The sequence below is a fragment of the Halyomorpha halys genome, unplaced genomic scaffold (genome assembly GCF_000696795.3).
Source record: "Halyomorpha halys isolate HHAL.00 unplaced genomic scaffold, Hhal_1.1 Scaffold43.1, whole genome shotgun sequence".
NCBI classification, from domain to species: Eukaryota; Metazoa; Arthropoda; class Insecta; order Hemiptera; family Pentatomidae; genus Halyomorpha; species Halyomorpha halys.
Window position 1 is genome coordinate 221,554 of NW_027106553.1, and position 21,509 is coordinate 243,062.

The 21,509-nt window shown below is 29.4% G+C and overlaps 1 protein-coding gene across 1 annotated transcript in view; it reads right to left on the reverse strand.

Annotated features, from left to right (window-relative positions):
* E(bx) (nucleosome-remodeling factor subunit NURF301 E(bx)) overlaps positions 1-21,509 on the reverse strand; it is a 48,086-nt gene that overhangs the window by 17,673 nt on the left and 8,904 nt on the right. Inside the window, exons 6-24 of the mRNA XM_014433078.3 lie at positions 20,834-20,888; positions 20,602-20,685; positions 19,703-19,855; positions 18,367-18,549; positions 17,364-17,585; positions 16,784-16,929; positions 16,019-16,163; positions 15,796-15,921; positions 13,080-13,261; positions 12,649-12,940; positions 11,936-12,287; positions 5,729-5,870; positions 4,742-4,939; positions 4,519-4,665; positions 4,254-4,416; positions 2,659-2,794; positions 1,714-1,952; positions 1,399-1,551; positions 554-664 (exon numbers count right to left, since the gene is read on the reverse strand). Of these exons, the coding sequence (XP_014288564.1) occupies positions 554-664; positions 1,399-1,551; positions 1,714-1,952; positions 2,659-2,794; positions 4,254-4,416; positions 4,519-4,665; positions 4,742-4,939; positions 5,729-5,870; positions 11,936-12,287; positions 12,649-12,940; positions 13,080-13,261; positions 15,796-15,921; positions 16,019-16,163; positions 16,784-16,929; positions 17,364-17,585; positions 18,367-18,549; positions 19,703-19,855; positions 20,602-20,685; positions 20,834-20,888 (3,229 nt within the window). The remainder of the gene's footprint in view (positions 1-553; positions 665-1,398; positions 1,552-1,713; positions 1,953-2,658; positions 2,795-4,253; positions 4,417-4,518; positions 4,666-4,741; positions 4,940-5,728; positions 5,871-11,935; positions 12,288-12,648; positions 12,941-13,079; positions 13,262-15,795; positions 15,922-16,018; positions 16,164-16,783; positions 16,930-17,363; positions 17,586-18,366; positions 18,550-19,702; positions 19,856-20,601; positions 20,686-20,833; positions 20,889-21,509) is intronic.

A 21,509-nucleotide genomic window follows, 5' to 3' on the forward strand; every position in this document is an offset into this window, starting at 1 on the left:
ACAATCATACAGAGGATAGCCAAGATTTTGATTAATTATTAATATCAATCATGAAGAACCATTTTTTTAATGAATGTCTAAAACTGTTATCATAAACCTTATGGCCAAAATTTCTTAAATGTTACACATTATAAGGTAAGCCTTGTTTTTAATGAATATATTACAGTAAAAGTTGAGGATTCTGGAAAGGTTAAAATTTACAAGTGATGGTCGACAGTACCCAGCCAGTGTCAAACTTGCCTAAAATGCTGTAGGGAAGGTTGAAAAAATCTCAAAGTAGTAACTAAGAGCTCCACTTTCTCAATATATAACAAATGCATTGTCTTTGTTTGTTTTCACAGTTTCCAGTAACTAATAAAAACTAAAACATTAAGGTATATCTTTGTGCCTCCTAACGTATTACAGATAGAAAACTGCAATAAAGTGACCGCGTTAGAAATGGAAAAATTTGTTTTCATATTTCAAAGTAATTTAAATAAAAGAGAATAAAATATTTCAACTTTGGAATAGGAATATTAACATAATATTAAATTAATAAATGGATTTCACCAACCGGTTGTGGGGATTTTAATGAGAGATTGCTGAGAAGCTTGGACCTGAGTTGTCGACCCCTTCGGAAGGATACTCGTAGGTCCTGTTACCACTCTAGTTGTCCCATCTACATCTGTTTTGGACAAAAATGCAATTGATTGAATTATAAAATATATATAAACTGTAAAAAAATTAATTAAAAAGTATTATCTCAAGATATACTGTTTCAGCAATATGCAAGTCATCTTCAGCTTTTAATTTCTTTAAAAGTCTGATAACAAAATTAAAACTGCGTGCACTGCATGTTTTTATATGTATATAAAATATAATAATATAATACATTAATAATTACTTTATTCAGTAAACATCTTTTACAATCCATGAAATATAAATATGTTTCAGATGTATCAAATATTGGATCCAATAACCTCTTACATGTTTCATCTCTACTTAATTTTATTAATAAAATTTTTCTATTTCAACTTCTACTTTTTTTAATATGTTAATATATTTATATATATCTTAATTAATATATGTATTTATATATTTAAGTTAATATATTTATATATATCTATCTACCTAAAAAAATACAGTGTGTGCAGTTTAAATTTTGTTATTAGACTATTATAGAAAAACCCTGAAGCTGCCACACAACCAAATAAAATTAAATATATGAAAATTTTTCATTATAAAATATTATAATTTTCTCAATTTAGAAAGTTAATTATTAAGACAATGTCCAATAGAGTTTAATTTATTTATTTATTACTATATATGTACTTGTATTTTTATTGCAAATTTACGACCAACCAAATTCCTTTCCTATAAAATAATATTGATAATAAAAAATTCAGGTAAAACACATACTTTTAGTCATGATTATCCGCCGAGTTCCAAATGTTTTGTTAACACCACCCGCAGTCGTGCTGGTGAGCAAAGAGGTGAGGGTACTCTTGGCAGTCGTCGCAGGTGAAGGAGGAATAGCAACCTTTGTTACTACTTTATAGGTTTCTACCCCACCTAGGCAAATATATCAAATTAATAATAAAAGTTAATTTATTTTCTCAGTGTAAAATAAAAGGTGTAAATAACAGGTAAGAAGAGGGGAAAACGTTAGTACAACACAAACGTAGGAAAAACACTTAAATATATAATTTAGGTAAGATAACACAAGACAATTACCACTCGCATTCGGGACCAATTTGATGACATGCTGCGTTGGTTTTGAATCCGAAGAACTGGATGAAGCAGCTGCGGCTTGATTCTTGCGTTGTTGATGAGCAGCTCGCTGCATTTTCAATTGGGCTTCTAATTTTTCTTTCATATCCTCAACATTTACTTTAGGCTCCTTATCTTTGGGAAGGTTTCCAGTAGCACTTCTTGTACGAGCCATAGTTTGCTGGACAGCAGCTCTTTCCAGCCTAAGGCAACAAAAGTACAAATCAGTTTAAATTAAACCTTATTACTTACAAAGTAATTAAACTTATTAAGAAACTGAACCATAAAAAAAAATTCTAATCTATGAGCTACAACACTAAAAATTATATTACATAAATAAAACATGATACAGTCCCATCATTAAAAGAAACGACAACATCTTGGATGTGTAAGATGTGAGGATACGTAAATACAACATTAATAAAAAATCATATAGGAAGATAATTTGTTTTGACCATGAATAGCCTACATATTGGAAAATAATTTGTTTTGACCATACATAGCCTACATATTGAAAGATAATTTGTTTTGACCATACAGGCTCATACTGACCATATATAGCCTACATACAGACTCATATTGCAGTTCTTCATAAAGACGAAATAAACAAGATATAAAAGCAAGTTGAACCAGAGACTGAAAATAATTATTTATTTTTATTCCCAAAGGGTTTTAATTCAATTCTTCACTGCCTCTAAGACGTCAGTAATGTCATGACAGTAAATCCATATTAACATTATACAAAATATTTTTAAAAACCTGTATGGTTCAAAGTTATTTCTTCATTTCACCATGACATTTTTCAATTAATTAATTACAGAAATAATATTTGTTTATTAGCAACAATAATGGAATAACAATTAAATAACAGATAAATCAATAATAAAAACAAAAACTTTTGCATATTACCTCTCGCCATACAACTTAATTTCCCAAAGTTCTAGCTTTGATTCATCAACCCATTCTTCAGTGACTTGAGGTTCTGTGTTCTGTGGAGCTTCTTCCCTTTTTCTTTTACGCAAACCTGTCCTTATGGATTGCACCTCTAAAAATATTAGAAAAAAAAAGCTCCATTAACAAACTAATACATTGCTATTTTAAATTATCACTATACTATTCAGATAATTCTTAACTATATCTATCTTTTCCAACAGTTCAATCAATGCAACGTAAACTAGACCTCGATACCAGATATTTGTTTCATTGTTCTAAATAATAAATCTTTGTCTCAATTTCCTGATTATAAACGAATCTATCCTTCCTACCATCGTCAGTTTTCTGCCATCCTTGGTCAAACAACTTATTTAATCTCACAAAACAATATTTATTTCTTAACTTCCTTAGTTCAAATTAGCTTTATATTCCAGATTTATTAGAGCATTGTGAAGCACAAAATAAAACGTGGACCAAAACTACCTTCAGAAATGGAATACTGGCATCAAGTGGCAGGAATACCCAAAATTAAAAATAAGAAATGTAATAATAAGAGAAAAGATGTTGAAAAAAGCATGGAAAAATTGAGGAAAAAATCCTGAAGTAATTTGGTCATTTAAAAAGAAAAACTTAATGATTACCAAGGGTGGTACACTTATTGAAAATAGATGATAGAAAAGGATGAAGCAGACAAAGGGAAACACTGGAAAAAGAAATGGAAGAATCCTTGTAAGACATATCTGAACGAGACAATCTGGAAGGAAGCCAAACAAAATTTAGATTAAGTTAACCCATTGCTTGGGCGAAAAATCCTAATAAAATTTCATATTTCATACCATAAATTCCATATTTGGTATGTCAGAGCGTCGTAATTGACAAATCATTCATCCAATCTTACACCATCAGAGGGTCATATTTCTAAGGAGCACCTTACATACAAGGTTTCCTTAAGTGCATACATTTAGTTCCCCTTGACAAAATTATTGTTTAATAAGTGCTCATTTTATTTAAAGGAATTCCTTAGGAATTAATGCTTTCTTAACAAAGGAAAAGGTAAAGAAGCATTTATAAAAATTAAAGGGAGCTAAAGATGTGCATTTGAAGGTAACCTTAAGAAAAGTATTCTTTAAGAACTGGCATAAGTTGAATAGGTGAAATTTTTTTTTTTTTTTTTTTAATGTGAGGTTTAAAGATCAAATTTGTTTTAATTATAAGGCTCCTTCTAACAATATTTTAAAAGTAAAATTTAACAAAACAATTTTTCAGCATAAAGAGGGTCTGTTTGACTGAATCTGAAATGTTAAGGTAGCAATGAATCAGTCCTTAATCATTAACAAGGCTCTTATGAACCAAAACAGAAAATATCTTAATTTGGTATAAGACTTATATTTTTCAATATCGGAAAAGCTTGAAGAAATCTTAGTTAGAAGTCAGAACCTTTATAGAGAGAACACTTCAATAATATTAGTACTTCAAAGTAACAATATGTCCTGGAGAATTTTTAGAATAAATAAGAATTTTTGCTATTAATGTCACAGAAGATAAACTATATAAATGTAAAACAAACAAACCTCTCACTGTTTTAGGAACTTCTAATGGAATCACAACTTTACGAAGAAGGTACTCAGTTCTTTCAAGAAAATTTCCAAGTTGACGGTGCTTAAGAATCTCAGTAGTCATGATTTCAGTTTCTGTAGTAACTTGGTGTTTGCCATCACTTGAAGGCGGCTTCACCTATGATAAAATGATTTATTTATTTTAAATAAATAAGATAAAACAATTAATGGAAGGTTCTTCATGAAGATAGCAATTTAAAAAAAAAAAGAAGATAATTACCTGCATATCATCCCATTTCAGACATGCCCAAACTGTCCTTAATTGTAAACCAGCAGCTGCTAAATTCTTGAAACTAATTGTCCTGAATAACCAACAAGTCTTGAATGTAGGCCTCGAGCAAGGGTATGGCCAAGCTTGGGGATTCGCCTGAACATAACATTAAATTTATAGCTGATGGACAAACAAATTCATAATCCAGAAATTTTAATAAAAAAGTACATACATTTACCTTGGCCAAGTGATTAAAACCACTAACTGCAATTTTACCACCTAACCTTGCTAATTTGGAGAGTTCGTGCTGCGGAAGTATCAAAATACTCTTCTTCTTGCTCTTGGTATAAAACGTTGAGCATTTTGGATATTTCACTTGTGTACGTTTCTTCTTTTTATCAGTATTTACGACAACTTTTTTTAAGTACACCTGAAAGTTTATTCTCATGAATACATACAACAATTAGGCATTATACAATTTATGTGGTCATATTTCTTTTTACAACATAAAACTGAAACCAATAGATAACAAACACTAGCAGGAAAAATAATTATGTATGTTACATAGAGGTTTCTATTAAGGTTTATATATAAAATAAAAGAATTATATACATATCATCAATTAAGATGTGAGGCCCGAAAGTCAAAAAAATCAAGAACACAACAATTGTATTAATAAGAAATTAACACATTCAATTGACATTTTGACTTAACTATCTTTTAGTAATGTATATATAACTATCTGTAAATGTGTATGTATGTATGTATATATATTTTTATTTCAAATTAACAATTAAAGGTATATTTCAGCAAAATCCATTTTAAAAATTTATTATTTAAACCCTATCTATTTTAATAAGGATACGGATGTTACAGCCGTGTTCGTTGGAGCATGGATATTAAATTGCCTGATTCAGAACGTTGTATACAATCAATAATATAAAGTGGCACTTCCGGTGAGTCGATCTAAGCGAAAAAGTTGACCATGCCTATATCCACCTTTAATATATGATTTTAGTTTGATACACTTGATCGCTTCTGACCTAGGCTGTTGATACATGAACATAGAAACACCCAGATCATTTTGCTGTGGTTATTTTTAAACTCAAGAGATCTTGAATGACGTATTTTTTTAGGTTCAAAATTGTTGAGGTTCCCTTACTATATATTTCAGATATAGATAATATAAAAAAAAAAATGTAATAATTAATTTTGTTACCTTTCCTTTGGTGCAAGAAGAAGAATAAATTCGGTTATTTTCTTCCTCTTTTGGTTTTATTAAATTGTTAGGGGTTGGTGTCACACCTGGTTCAGCCTTGATAGTAGTATTTGAATTTGGTCCATCCTCTGTCTTTATTTCACTAAGAAAACATTAAAGTAATATATATTTTTTTTAAATAAATAAAAATGATTACAAAACAAAAATTTTTCCCAAACTCTTAAATTTATTGATAGAAATGATAATTTTTCTTTTTTTTTACTTATTACTTCTAATTATTCTCTTAAAAACATATTTCTCGTACCAGGTGGCCATCTTGAAAAATATACAGAAACCGTATATATATTTAATTATTTTTATGACAAGATAATTTACAACTGATCAGACGCACCATATATTTTGTACCACAGACCAAGACTCAAATCATCACTCCACATGACAACGATACGACTCGATATTACCAAAGCTTAATTCAAGAAGGATGGGCTCAAATAATATCACGAATTGTAGGTAAGGCAATTCTGATCATCAGATTAATATAAATGATCAGATTTATCCTGATAATAAAAACAAAAACTAATTATTGTTACAGCCAATATTTTATCAAGATAATTGTGATGATATATCAATTCAAGTTTTACACAACAAAATGAGTTAACATGGAATAATTTTTATTAATTAATACAAATGTTTTATTTGAAATTTGCTTTTATATATAAAGAAATAATACTACTGCCAGAATTAAGTTTCTGTAGTGAATTTTGAACACTAAATTATTTGTTCTTCATGACACAAATTCCGATACAACTGAAATGGACAAAACTATCAATGATAACCTCAAAGTCCGATACAACTGAAATAGACAAAACTATATATGTAGACCTTAAATTGAAAACGCTACAATAGTTTAAAAATAGGTGAAGTTATTATAATTGCAATTAGTAAAAAGTATGTTTACTATTTTATTATAACAGAAGGATTGAGAAGATTTAGGAACAAGTATAAGAGGATTATGATTGAAGAAACATTAATATCCTTATGAACCCTATGGAAACTTTGACTATATGCAGTAAATATAAAAGGTGGACAAGCAGGCATAAATGGCAAGAACAGAACAGAAGGCTCCACCAAAGAGGTTGCTATCTCAAAGGGTGGAATAGAGAAGAGGACTTAGACTGGAATGGTTGTACAAGGTCACTGGTGATGCCAGATTCCTACTTGGCAGTACACAATAGGATTGTTCGATATAGCCAAAGGTTTAAGTACCACAAAAAGTGAGAGATAGAACTTTATTAGTGGTTTTTCTCAAAGAAAATCTTGATGTTGTAATTAAAGTAAAAGCTCAATAGTAGCCTTTACTTCAACCTTGGAAGAAGAGGAGCTGCTGGACGCAGGAGACACAGAACCAGACGGTGAGGGCATAATATATTGTATAAGAGGAGCTGCCAGACGCAGGAGACACAAAACCAGACGGTGAGGGCGTTATATATTTAAGAAGAGGAGCTGCCAGATGCAAGAGACACAGAATCAGACGGAGAGGGCATAATATATTGAATAAGAAGAGCTGTCAGACGCAGGAGACACAGAACCAGATGGTGAGAGTGTAATATATTGAAGAAGAGGAGCTGCTGGACGCAGGAGACACAGAACCAGATGGTGAGGGTGTAATATATTGAAGATGAGGAGTAACCTAGGTGCACAATCCCCTTCACTTGGTCTACATCCCAGCAAAACTCTATATAAGTAGATTTCGTTGTACAGCTAACACACAAAGTAATTATTTCATCAAATGATGACAGTTAATGCTGCACGATGGCCATCAGCATATAGTTTATACATAGGCAATGGCAATGACAGTTACAGTATATTTCGCTGTAATTTTGTTTTTCTCCATCATTCATGGACTTTACATGTTATTTCAGAAATTGCTTTATTTAAATGAATAATTATTTCAATAAATAAACACAAACAGTTATTTGATTGAGATTATTTCATCAAATAATCATTCTTTATAAAAAGTGCCCATATGGTTTATCTTGCAGAAAGAAAGACAACTACTTGAATACAAAAACATTTTTTTATGAAGATCTTCGCCGAGGCAAGTATAAACAAAGTAATAATGTCAGATCATATATTCATTTGTATTATCAACTGTCAGAGTTTTGACAACAAAATGACATTCATTGAGTCCTATTTCAAATATCTGAGGAGAGGGAGAAGGGGGAGCGGAGAAACAATGAAACTAAGCCTGTTTGAAAGCAAAATGAGGTCAGCCCATCTTACTGATAAAGCACTACGCAAATCTTCATCTGATACTCTTCCCGTATTAGCACAGCCGGAATTAATATGTTATTTTCTACCATGTCTTAATCATGTTAACAAGTGAATCGGAAATATAAAAAGGATATATGGAGGTGTATGTAAACAAATGCACTACCAAAACCCCAATAAGGGCAGCTATCTGATGCTACTTTTAAAATTATATTTTACCTAAATAACGTAAAATATATAATCTCAATAAGTGTATTGTTAAAGACTATTAAGGTCAGTTTAAATGGAAAATTGAAATAAATATTATTGTTAAAATACAAGTTAAACTAAATGGTAATTGTTATTATAATTATAGGTTTAAAACTCCATTGTGGCTGTTCAATGAAACAGCTATAGCAGGTAACGTCAACTAAATAGCAGCTTGTAAAACTATATGGCTGCTGAAACGATGGTTAAAAATTAACAGTCAACTAATCACCATTTAACAGCCAATCGATCCTGATAATTTAACAGGTAAATGAAACAGCTGTTGAAGAATATTAAAATGCTATAGAGCATACCAATCAGTCCATATTAACGATCTTATATATACAGAATAAAATCAAATTTTTTTTTTTAAAATCTATAAAAAAAGGAAGCACAACTTAGAATGAACTATATATATCTATAATCACGGTATTAGAATGAACTTTATATACATCTAGAATCACGGCATTATATAATGAACTATATATATCTATAATCACGGTATTAGAATGAACTTTATATACATCTAGAATCACGGCATTATATAATGAACTATATATATCTATAATCACGGTATTAATAATTTATATTAATATGAATGAGCCTTTTGTTTGAAGCACAATATCTTTACCATCTATCGCTCCCAGGGAATTTCAAAAATTCCATGTATATCAGAAATTTTGTTAATTTTCTCCAATCTTCTTCGCCTCATGACACTAAAAAGAATAGTTTAATATTATTACCAGCGCTGTCAACGAGAAACTATTAACACTTAAATAAAGGCTTAGTGGATAGATTTTTCTTCACTAGGTATTATAGCGAGAAAAGAAGCATGGGAAATCCTAAGCAAGTAGCCGGTAACATCATCACCTAAGACCAAGAATTCATTTTATAAAAAAATAAAAAATAATATCAAAAGTAAAAATAAGTTGGGAAATTTTTAAAAAATTAAAATATGAGTACATAGTTATGAATGCTTCTTATCTCTCTTAATCTATTGATCAATTTTTTCAATTTATAAATATTAAATAAAGTTTAATCATTCAGTTGCAACTAAAACAAGGAGCAAGATCACGGTTATATTTAAAAACAAGTATTTTAAAAAACTGACAATAAATTGCTTTGAAATGGGGAATTAACTTTTAAGACTTAGAACACAACTTAAATCTTCCAGACCAATTATACTTATATTATTTAGAGGTAAGCAGTACAATAATTTCATTAGATTTAATATGGCTTTGAATTTTATTAGTTTTATAGACTATATCGGTACATGTACGTGTAAAAGCATGAGGATTTGTAAGATATTAGAGAAAGATACTAAATCAAAACTTTCACCCTCTCAAACTGCAGTAAATAATTAATTAATCAATGTTTCGCCAACCCGAGCAGCATCAGAACAGAAAATAATAAGATCATATAAATGGGCATTATTCTACATAATATGGTGTTGCAACTGCCATCAAAATTAGTGGGGAAATTGCAGATGTCTTTAGACAAATGTATTCCGAAAAAGGTGCTTTCAGAAGATGTTTACAATGAAGGATGGACAATACAGAAAAAAAATTTAAAGTATACAGACAGGATGAAAAGTTATGATAGAAGTATCCCAAACTGAGAACCAATACTCTTTAGAAAAGTGATTGATGCTAGAACGAAGCCAGAATTGAAAGCACACTACACAACTATATAAACAATAATACAGGACTCTTGACATTTTTGGTATTTTATAACTCAAAATAATTATTCACGTTATAGAAAAATAATACACTGAATTCCAAAACCAATCAAGTTCATTTTATTTTTTTTGTTTTTAATACATAGATGATATATGAATTAGGAGATGGTCAGGAAAAACAATTAAGAAATAGTGACAATAATTTGTCCATGGCTAATGTTTTGACCCACATTGTAAGACTTCTTCAGAGCTAAAATAAAAACAAAAGATAAAGCTAATACAAGAGTATAGTGTAAATGAATGTAATATAACTAATTGTTATATAAATAAAACGGATATAAACTTAGAAGTATAAAAGAACATCTCATATTTATAGGCAAATGAACATAAAATATCCATAAAAACAGTAACGAAGTTAAAGATAAATAAAAAAAAATAATATGAGAAGATGGTTGAGGGGGGGGGGGGGGGGGGGGGGGGGGGGGGGGGTGCGGTCAAAATATAACACAAATAAGTTGAAATATGACTCACTCAACCATGTTCAACTATCTCTCATCATTAAAAAAAAGATATTAAATGACATAGTAGTAAAAAATGAACTGATAAAGAAGAATATATTAGATTATATTCTTAAACACATCTATTAATTAACCAATAAAAGATATATTTTTTGACAATGTAATTAATAATGAACTTGTAAATTAATAATATCCAGGCAGTAGTAATCAATTCACTACAGAATAATAACTAATGAAAGTGATAACAAATTAACTGATAAAAATAATATGTTGTGAAAGCAATTACTGTTAAGATGATTTAATTTTTTTAATTTAATTAATTAATATTTTTGGTACTATTGTAGATTAACAGGAGGTAAAAGAATTTGTCCAAATAATATTTTTTTTTAATGGTTTCTGGATAATTTTATCACATGATAACCTTTTATACAGAGGCAGTGGGTTAAATTAACAAGTATTTTAAAAATAGACAATTATTTTCAATTTTATTTTATTTTATTAACTTCCGCCCTGCAACTGAAAACAAATTTTTGTGGTTGATTTATAAATATTTTTTCTCTGTAGTCCCTCCATAGATTTATAAATTAGCTCCATATACAAAATATATGGTATATAAGTTCGCTTCTTTTCCCTGCTCTAAATTCTAGAGTTAGACCGGCCTCATCTTACTTTTAAAACAGTTACTAATAACAAGTAGAGCAGTGTTTGAAAAATAAATTAGTTAAAATGAACAAGATTGAAAAAGTGGCCAAAAATAAGAATTGGCTTAAACCACTTATTATAATCCAAAAATTAAAATAGTTTCAGTTATATCACAGCCAATTCATAGAATGAAAACATTTACAACTAGATCAAACTATTTTTTATTATTAATCTCCTCAGCAACCAGTAAATAAAAAGCAAAATAATATATATTTTTTCTCTTTATTTTGATTAAAATTAACAGAATTAGGAACAAAGTTTGCTACAGCTCAATATATACAGAAGTGATCTCTATACTAATTTAGTCTTTACAATTTTTTTATATGAAATCAATTCTTGTACTAGATTGGTTATATAGGTTATTAATAACAAGAACAGTACTTTATTAAATTAAAAAATGTTGTGACTTTACGTTGTTCATCAATCTTAGCAGGTTTAAGAAATTAAGATTAACCTAGCATTTATTTTTCACATTCCAATGGGAATTTCTAATCACAACAGTTGTACCGCCTGTTCGGTAAGGACTATCTTTTGTAAGCCATATATCAATTATTCTCAGAATATTTAGGAGATATGAACCATGACTCAATAAACTCATGGTACCACTTGTGTTCTCATGCCAAAAATATGATTAAATTCCCATTTTATGAAATTTTTTATTACAACTCTAAGTTAACCAATAAAACATAATCACCAAACAAATAATTATATAACCTTATCTCTGATTAAACAGCCAAATAGTAAAGTTTCATTTTCATTAGATACAAAAGATAAAAAAGAAAAGTTAAATACCTTGATGATACCATATCCAAACAATTGTTGGCCTTCTCTTCGGTTTTCACTTCTTCCTCAGTCGTACCAATTTCCACTTCATTACAAACTTCCATATTTACTTCTTCTGCCTCAAGCTTGACACCAACGATTCCTTTTTTGTCATCATTTTCAGCACAATTTTCAGTTTTTACAACAACTTCGTTCTCTGCCGGTATACTGGTAACGTCCACTTCACTATCATCAGGCGGTTCCGTTTTGATTACTGGTTTAGTATCTTCCATTTTTCCTTCTAAAACGGCTCTTAACGTTTCCGCACCACTCATTTTCTTCTCTTCCACAACGGAATCAGAATTTTTTAACTCTGTTTTATCTGTAATAGAATAAACACAAATAATCAAAATTCAGTGGGAAATAATTCAAAATTTAATATAAATTTAACCTATTCAGTAAAATAATCAGATCATATTCTATTTTGGGGCCATTTTTCTTAAGATTTAAGAAATTTCTAGCCTTGTTTAAAGTAAGATTTAAAAGGAACTTCTATAAAAAACAAACAGTAAAAATTCAGATGACTAAATATAAATTTTAATTAAAAAAAAAAAACTTTCATTCTACATTAGAAGCTTTAAACTAAAAAAAAAATATATAAATAAAAAATAAATAGCTTGCAAGATGGTAGCACTAACTCAATAAATATTTTAAATTTAATATAAAATAAATTAAAACATTACCATTGGAATGTGGAGTAAGTATATTGTTACTTCTTGCTGTGTTGGCTTTCCGAAGTAGAGTTAACAACTCTTTACGCAACGCAGTTCTTTGTATACAAACTGGTGAATAGCATGAGGTACTTGCTTGTCCATCACAATCCTTAACATAGCAACGATACATTTTGCATTGCTTATTTAATATAGAGTACTGATTTTTTATTGTTGCGACTCTCCTTCCGATAGCAGTAAGAACGCTCCTTAAATCTTTACCGATCACTCCTGATGGAGTTGATCCCTTACTCACATTAGTAGCCTAAAATATACAAAACAATAATAATAACATAGCATTTATTCTAAGGTAATTCTATTTCTATTATTATTTTCTACATACCCTATGAGGTATATATTCTTTGAAATATTATGGTGACATTATATTAAATAAAAAGACTCACCTGAATTAACTGCCGTTCTTCGAGTAATTTAAGATGTGTACGTCTCCCAAGAAATTCATCCAGTTTTGATTTTTTAGCTATTTTGGGATAATGTAAACGTCCAGGAGTGGTTAAAGCTTTGGTAATATTGATTTCTTCGAATTTCGTTATAGGTGGGAAAACTTTGAGATTTCTGTAAAAACCTTGAATAAAACAAAAAAATATGTTTGCTTATTATTAAATTTTATTTATGTTTAATTAAAAATGAAATCAAATTAAAAATACAATGTACATGATTAAGGTATATTTAATTAATGGATATGAAATTAATTATTCATCTATATTAATATATTTTGGGGAAGTTTTCAAGATGAAGCAATGAGTTATATACTACCTCTAGAAAAATATCAAAATACTGACATATACAACATAAAAATAATAAAAAGTAAATATATAAAGTGGTATTTTGGAATGCGACGCTATTATCATAATTTAACCCTCTGCTCTCCAGCCTAGTGACTTAAATATTACACCATAAACCCTCGCATCATAAAAGTTTTAAATGTACATATAATAAACTGAGGCATGGTGAGTTTTAAAGTGAAAATGGTTAATTTTTAATTTCAAAATGTAAATTATCTAATCTCTAATATAAAGCTAGTAAATACACTGGGTATCATTTATAATGTACTCTGATATAACAAACCATGAATACTTCCGATCCCGTGATTCTTATAACCTTAGCAATGTATTGGGTTGTAAAATAAATTCTTAGCGTTTTTCATTATCTCAATTTAATCCTCTCTGTGTTTATAAAATCATGTTTACTTGGTCAATAATGTTTACATACTCTAAAAAGTGATTAGTTAAGATGCTTTTATGCATCACTTTCAACCGAGATTCCTTATCTTTAAGTGGTATTTTGCTTGCTCAAAATGGAAGAGAAAAAAATTCCTTTATTTCCGAAAAGGAACATCTACTGCACAGACGGTTAACAAAATTTGCAGTGTGTATGGTGATGATACCTTAGGATAAATCACCGTCTATAAGTGGTTTTCTCAGTTCAGAACTGGAAATTTTGTCTTTGAAGATGCAAAGTGCTCAGGTTGTCTTTCAACTGTTGTTGATGACCAAATTCAAGCATTGCTCACAGACAACCCTCACTCTACGACACGGGATATCACAGAAACGCTTAACATATCTCATACAAGTGTCTTAAATCATTTGGGGGCTGTGGGATGTTTCTCGAAGTGATATAGGGGGGTTCCTCACAATTTGACGGAAAAGAATTTATTGGATTGGATATCCATTAGCGATTCCCTCCTGACAGCGTTAATGATCCATTTTTAAAGAGGTTGATAACTGGAGATGAAAAGTAGGTCATGTACAATAATATTGTGAGGAAAAATTCCTGGGGAAAACGAAGTGACCTGCTGTTAATGACTCCAAAAGTAGGATTACATCCAAAAAAGGATATCCTGTACATCTGGTGGAATAGGAAAGGTGTCCATTATTTTGAGCTCCACTCGCCCAACCAGACCATTAATTCTGCAATATACTGTGCCCAGTTGGAACAATTAAAGGTAGCAGTTGAACAAAAGTGTCCAGCATTGGCTAATCGAAAGGGATAGTTTTCCATCACGACAATGCCTGTCCTCACGTGTCTTTGCAGACCGGGCAAAAATTATTGAGTTTGGCTGGGATGTGATCCCCCACCCACCCTATTCACCAGACCTTGCCCCAACAGATTTTTTCTTATTTCGGGGCCTTCAAAACTCTCTAAGCAGGAAACACTTTAATTCGCTCGAGGACTGCAAAACGCACATAGAGGAGTTCATTGTGCAAAAATCTGAGAAGTTCTGGGAGGACAGAATTAAAAAATTACCTGAAAGATAGCAACATGTAATAAATCAAAATGGATCATATATAATTCATTAAAAATATTTACAAGAATCTGAATTTAGTTTTTATTAGTTTTTATTGAAATCACTAGTAAAAAACACTACGAACTTATTTTACAACCTGATATTTCTTATCAGATATTGTAACCATGGTTAAAAGACTGATCAGTCATAATGAATCATTTTTTACATTTATGACAACAGAGAACATAAACCTGTAAGAAAATGACTCCATAAATATAAAATGAAATGGAAATAAGGAATAGAGTCCAAAACATATGAAGACTATAGAGTAACTCGATTTTTTTTTTAATTGAGCAATGAGAGTTAAGTCAAAATAAGAGAAAAACAAAATTAAAATGATCAAAATTGCTGTTGAATTATAAATATTAAGTGTAATTTTAAGGTGTAAACTTTAACTTTGTTATCTTGAACACTAAGGAAAAATGGAGATACTTGCTTCTTATGATGTAACTTTTATTTTTACTGTAACTAAAAAAGATACCCCTAAACGGTCAGTCACAGTGATAGTCATCATTCATAAGCCAGATTGATTCAATCACGAATGTTAAATTCAGTCCGATTGACACTTAATTAATTATACAAGATTATTATACAACTTTTAATAAACAGAAGGGTTATATGACCATTATTTCAGCATTAACCAGTAAGAATAAATTGTATCAAATCAAATTTTCTCGGTAATACATCAGTTTTATTGCTACACTTTCACAGTTTTACTATCATTCTGATTGAATGAGTAAGGATACCTCAACACAAATTATTTATTTTACGGACTTATAAATAAATATTTTTAAAAAGTTTTATCAACTTACTAATATTAACAATATCTGAAAGTGCATTAATGCTTGTTTTATCTTCAGAATTTTTCAATTCTTTCTTTGTCATCAGATATTTATAGATGGAAGGTTCTACTGCAAGTATTTTTATGCCTTGATCATCTAAAAACAGAGTTACAATTTTATTAATGATAAGAAATTAAACAAAATTGATAAATTCAAAACATAAGAAGGGTAATCAAATGAACTATGACTTTACCTTTGACTTGAACCATGTACTTCTGCGGACCAGCTCTGAGACCAACGGTTCTGCAGTCGAGATACTTGTAATTACGAACGGCAGAGAGCCATTGCCAGCCCCATTGACCGTGTAAACGATACTCCTCTCCTTTCTGCTTCCAAACCTATCAAAATTTTTAGGTTAATATGGTTAAATAAATTTAACAATAGAGGTTGCTTTATCTCTTTTATTTATTATATAATCAAAATCTGTAATTACTTTTGGTGTAAAAAAAAAAATCTAAAAGACCAGTTTACTTATGTTATTTAGACATTTATTTAATTTATTTGATTAAAAAAACTATTATTTCTAGTATTTTTCTTGTAATCTACAATAGGAAAGAAAAGTTTTAGTAGAACAATATTGATATCACTTTCTAAAATTGAGAAATAAAATAAGCAATGTCAGGGATTTTTTTTTTTTGGTTCCTAGAAGCCATTGGATGTAACAGTTTGGTACATGTCGATTCTTTTTTTTTTTTCTATGTTGAATTATCTTTAAAAAAATCGGTGAGGGGAAACCGTGCACACTCCATCTTAGTCAACAGATAAGAAAGAGTATATAAATACATTCGAATTCTGATAAAATATCTAAAAGACACACAAGTGCAAACTGTGTTTAAAATAGAGTTTTTAATATTAATCTGTTACTTTAAACATTATCTAACTACAATAATTATAACTACAGTTAGAATAATTAAAATAGAAATAGAAGATGAGTAACAAACATATTTTGAAAACTAACTTGATGTTTTAGGCCGAGCGTATATTTAACAAAATTTAGAAGGCGATTTCTCTCCTCTTCCTCCTCTCTCTCTTTTTTTTCTTTTTTCTCAATTCTTTTTCTCTCTTCTCTTTCATTTGCAGTAATTCTTTGTAGTCTTATATGGCCTAAAATTATTAAAAAAAACAAAAACAATAAAAATATATAATGAGTATAAATGAGCAAAGTGTTTTGTAATATTATGACTAAAAGTAGTACTCGAAATATATAAAATGGTATTTTAATGAAGAAGTAAAACTATCACATCTCACTTAATGCATAACTTTATGAATAGGATAAATATTTGAAATAACTAAGCTGCACTATCTTTCACCAATATTTATTTTTTTCCTTAATGTTTAGACTCAATAGAATTAATTGCTTAATTTAATTTAAGTGAGCTGATATTGTAGTATACCTGAGGACGCTGAAAGGAAAAATAAATCACTGATGAAAGATAGTATAGGTTTTTATTATCATTAAAACTTCAGCTTAAAAAATGTATAAATTTTTTTTAATATATATTTGTACTAAATAAAAATAAAACAAAATCAATTCTTACCAAGAGATTCCTGCCAGACAGGAGCATAAATGGCTGGTTTCATGCACGCTTGCAATACAATTATCGCTCTAGCGAAGTCCCTCGGGGTACTTGAAGAAGCCACTGCATTTACCCAGTGTTTTCTTAACTGGGTCCAATTTACATGCATAAGTGAACTTGCAATCGCATTTTCTAACTGTAGCATCGTTTGCCGGACGGTCGAAAGGAGCTGAGTTTTGGTGCCTAAAATGAATAAGTTATTGAATCAAGAGTCATTTATAAAGAAAAACATGCAAATGGAACATGATCTTATAAACCATACTTATACACAAAATGTACAGGCTAGATATGCATAAAAATTTCTCAGAGTAACAATAACTGAGTACAGAATATTCTACTTAACATTTCATAATTATATTATTCTATACTTACTATTTTATATTTATATTAACCTACTTACTAAAATAGAATATTTTACTCAAATATTTATGTCTTAGCCTAAATGTACTAATAAAATCAACAAATAAACATTGTTTAGAAAGGGATATTCCTGATCTTTAAAAAAAAAAAAGACAAACTATTCAACACATCCCAAGAAGGAATATGAACACAGGACAAGAATATGAAGAAAATGTGCGATTTATTGGGAAATAATTCCCAACTTGGCTGAATCTACCACTTATTTCCCTAATTTTTTTTATTTTTCTTTATTACAAGGTCCATGATCTCAGAAAATCAACTTTTATTTCTAAAGGAAACATATCATTGTTTAATAAAAAAAAGAAAAAATGAAAATAGGAAGCTAATATAAATTGAGTACACAAAAATTGGAGATAATGCATGGACATCACATTCTTCTAAAAGTCGGTTAAGTCCCTAATTGTGATACTTAAAATAAGGCAAAGTTATTTTTTATTAATGAAATAAAAAGTCAGAGGTATTTTATAAAAAGTTTTCCTGATAATTAAAACTAAAATACAATATTAATAATAATGAATGATGTTTCAATAGACTTGTAACTTACCATGAACTGGCCCAGCCCACTTGAATTCTGATGCCTGGGTAAGACTGAATTTATGAGAAAGATATCTTTTTTTATCACGTTCTTCATTTCTCTGAGGCTTATTTAGCGCAGCGGTATTCGTACTGAACTGGTTGTTGTACGCTTTGTAACCATTCTCCATTCCAAGCTTGAACAAATGGGTACCTACAAAAAATTGAAAAGTTCATTAAAATAAATATACAAACAAAATTAAAGTTGATTCTCTTGAAACCAAAACATATGGGATTAGAAACTTTTCATATTTAAGAGAATGCCCGAAAAATATAGAATGCATTATACATCAGAACATAAACAAATCCTGAGACAAAAACATGTAATAAAAAATACATCTTGAAAAACTACAAAATATTTTTTTTTTTTACTATTTCTTTTTCATATAATTGTTTCATATTAATTTAAAATAATAAAAATTTTAATTATAATGAATTTAACCCTGAGCCCTGAGGTTTATTGATTTTTTTTTTCTCCAAACAAAATAGGATGATTTAATCGAAATTTTTTGAAAATTGGTATTCAGAAAAACTTAACATCTTAAACACTATTTCTGATGTTTTTAAACTACTGATCCAACTAACATTGTTTAAAAAAACAAAACAATAAAAATTGTTATAAAAAAAAAAAAAACAATCACCCAAACTACATATATTTTTAGCTTTATTGAAAACTCTTCCTTAAAACAAAAAAAAAAATTATGTTCTTTAAGCCAAAAATTTCACCCATGTTCTTTGAATCAGCATTTTATGTTTTAGACATTAAAGAACAAATTTAGGTTGGTGCCTATCTGTTTTTCTCCAATCAAATTTACTTTTAGGTATATTTGATTGAACTGTTAATTCAATTTTGATGAAATTTTCAGGAATTGAGCGAATTAGAACCTAGAATAAAATATTATATCATTGATATTTATATAATAATAAATATTAATTTAATATTTTAATGACAAAATGAATTAGGACCACATATTGATCAACAGCTACTTGGTGAGTAAACGGCTAAATCGAAAATGGGGACTGGTAGGGTGACATAGCTATTTGAAACATTTCAACAAAGTCTCACAAAATATTTTTAAAAATTGCAAAATCCACCTTAAAATTTTTTACTAAACCACTTCTTCACCATGGCTCCAAATATTCTTTCTTAAATTAAAAAAAAATGGAAAAGTATAGTAGGAGTTATTAATAAAAAAAGAATGAAAATTAATAACAGGAATAAATACAATATAATATATAACACTAAATATTAAACAATAGCACAATTAATTTATAATCAATTATTAATAATATAATAATAAAAGAACCTGTTGCTATTTGATGAGCTTTGAGCCGAGTTAAACGACTGTTATCCCCGATGTCTTGAACTTTATCACCTTTTTTCTTAATATCATCGGCTGAATACGTTCTTGGAGTTATGGCTCCTGTTCTTGATCTTGTTGCTATCGAATGCTTCTTTCCTATATTTAGAAAAGAAAATTATTTTAAACGCTTAAGTAACTGAAAATCAGAACTATAATAACCAAAATATTACTTAAATTCTTTTCTCACTTATCAGAACGTCTCAATTAAATTATCTAAATACATCATTGACGATATTCTCCACAATTCCTTTATTAATACAAACTACAACTTTCTTTTCAACCATTATTCTCAGATAATCCTCCATATATATAAACTAGTTCACTTTCATTTCGATATGGAATTTGTGATAATTATTCGGAAATAACAAAAGATAGCAAAAGCTACATAAGTATGAGGATTGTTATGCAAATAGAAAACAAATGAGGATTGGTACAAGGTTAAGTATCATTTAATACAGTGTGACACTGATACTTGGTTTGCTGGTTCCCTTTTGGTTTAAGAAAAAACCTTAAGCATGATAGACAAAATACATTATATATGTTATAAATAGATGATTGACTGTATGTTAATTAGAAGGAGATGGTCCAAGTTGTGATCAAGAAAAGCAATAAAAAATATTTTCAACCATAGCCAACATTTCAGCCCACACTTACAGGTCTTCATCAAGGCAGTCTTGGTGGAGGTGTGCAAGAGAAATAGAAAAAGGAAATTTTAATTCAAACTTCCTTTATTCATACAACCTCTGCACCTTCACGAATAATGACAGACCTACAGTGTGAGTGGAAACTTAGTCAAATAAGAAATAGTTCCAAACATTAAAACATGAAACTTATTGGCTTACCATCTTTTCCAAATTTGACATTTTCAATATCATCATCTTCTTGCTCAGAGTTTTTGTCTTCAGGTGAGCCTGATCGAGGCGAGCCTGATTCAAATAAATAAAAAATATATTAACAAGGATAACATTATATCAGGTATCTCCTAACAGTTTATAATTAATTTATTTTATTTTTGTCTTAAAACACTGTCAATAAAAAAAAAGAAATCAAAATGTATCACATTAAATGATTTACCTGGCATATTAGATTCTGAATCTACAATTTCTTCATTAGCGTAATCAGTAGAATTCTGAAAAATAACAATACAAAGATAATATCAAATAAAAGCTTAAAAAATGAGAGTTCAACAGTTATATTGAATGCTAATCAGAACAAAGACTATCAAATTAAACTTTTACCAACAGGCTAAGTAAAAAACCGAGAGCTTTCAAAAAAATTTAACAGTGTGGCTAAGAAGATGACGACACAGGACTGGAATCCATAATCAAACTGAGTCATTGATAAAAGGCACTGCTCTACTTAGAACAACATGACACGTTAGTAGCTGATATCTTCCAGCAACAGTGCAGTATTGTGGATAAGAACCAAGGTAGAATAAACAAGCCCTGCATTTTCAAAAATTGTTAATTTGGAGTACTTCAAAAGTATGTAGGCATATAAAAGGCCGAGAAGCTAAGAGGTACAAGAGACAATTAATAAGAGATTTTTATTTTTATCAACCTATGCCTGAACCAAAATTTCACTTCACCAATATCGACTAGTATTAAATTATAATTAAATTGTATAATTTAAACCATACATTTGGTCCAGGTACCAGTAAAAAGAAAAAACCTCTTACTCACAACATAGCCACTTGCACCCCATGGTATATACCAGGGCATTCAAAAAGTCCTGTCGTTTTTCGTTTGTT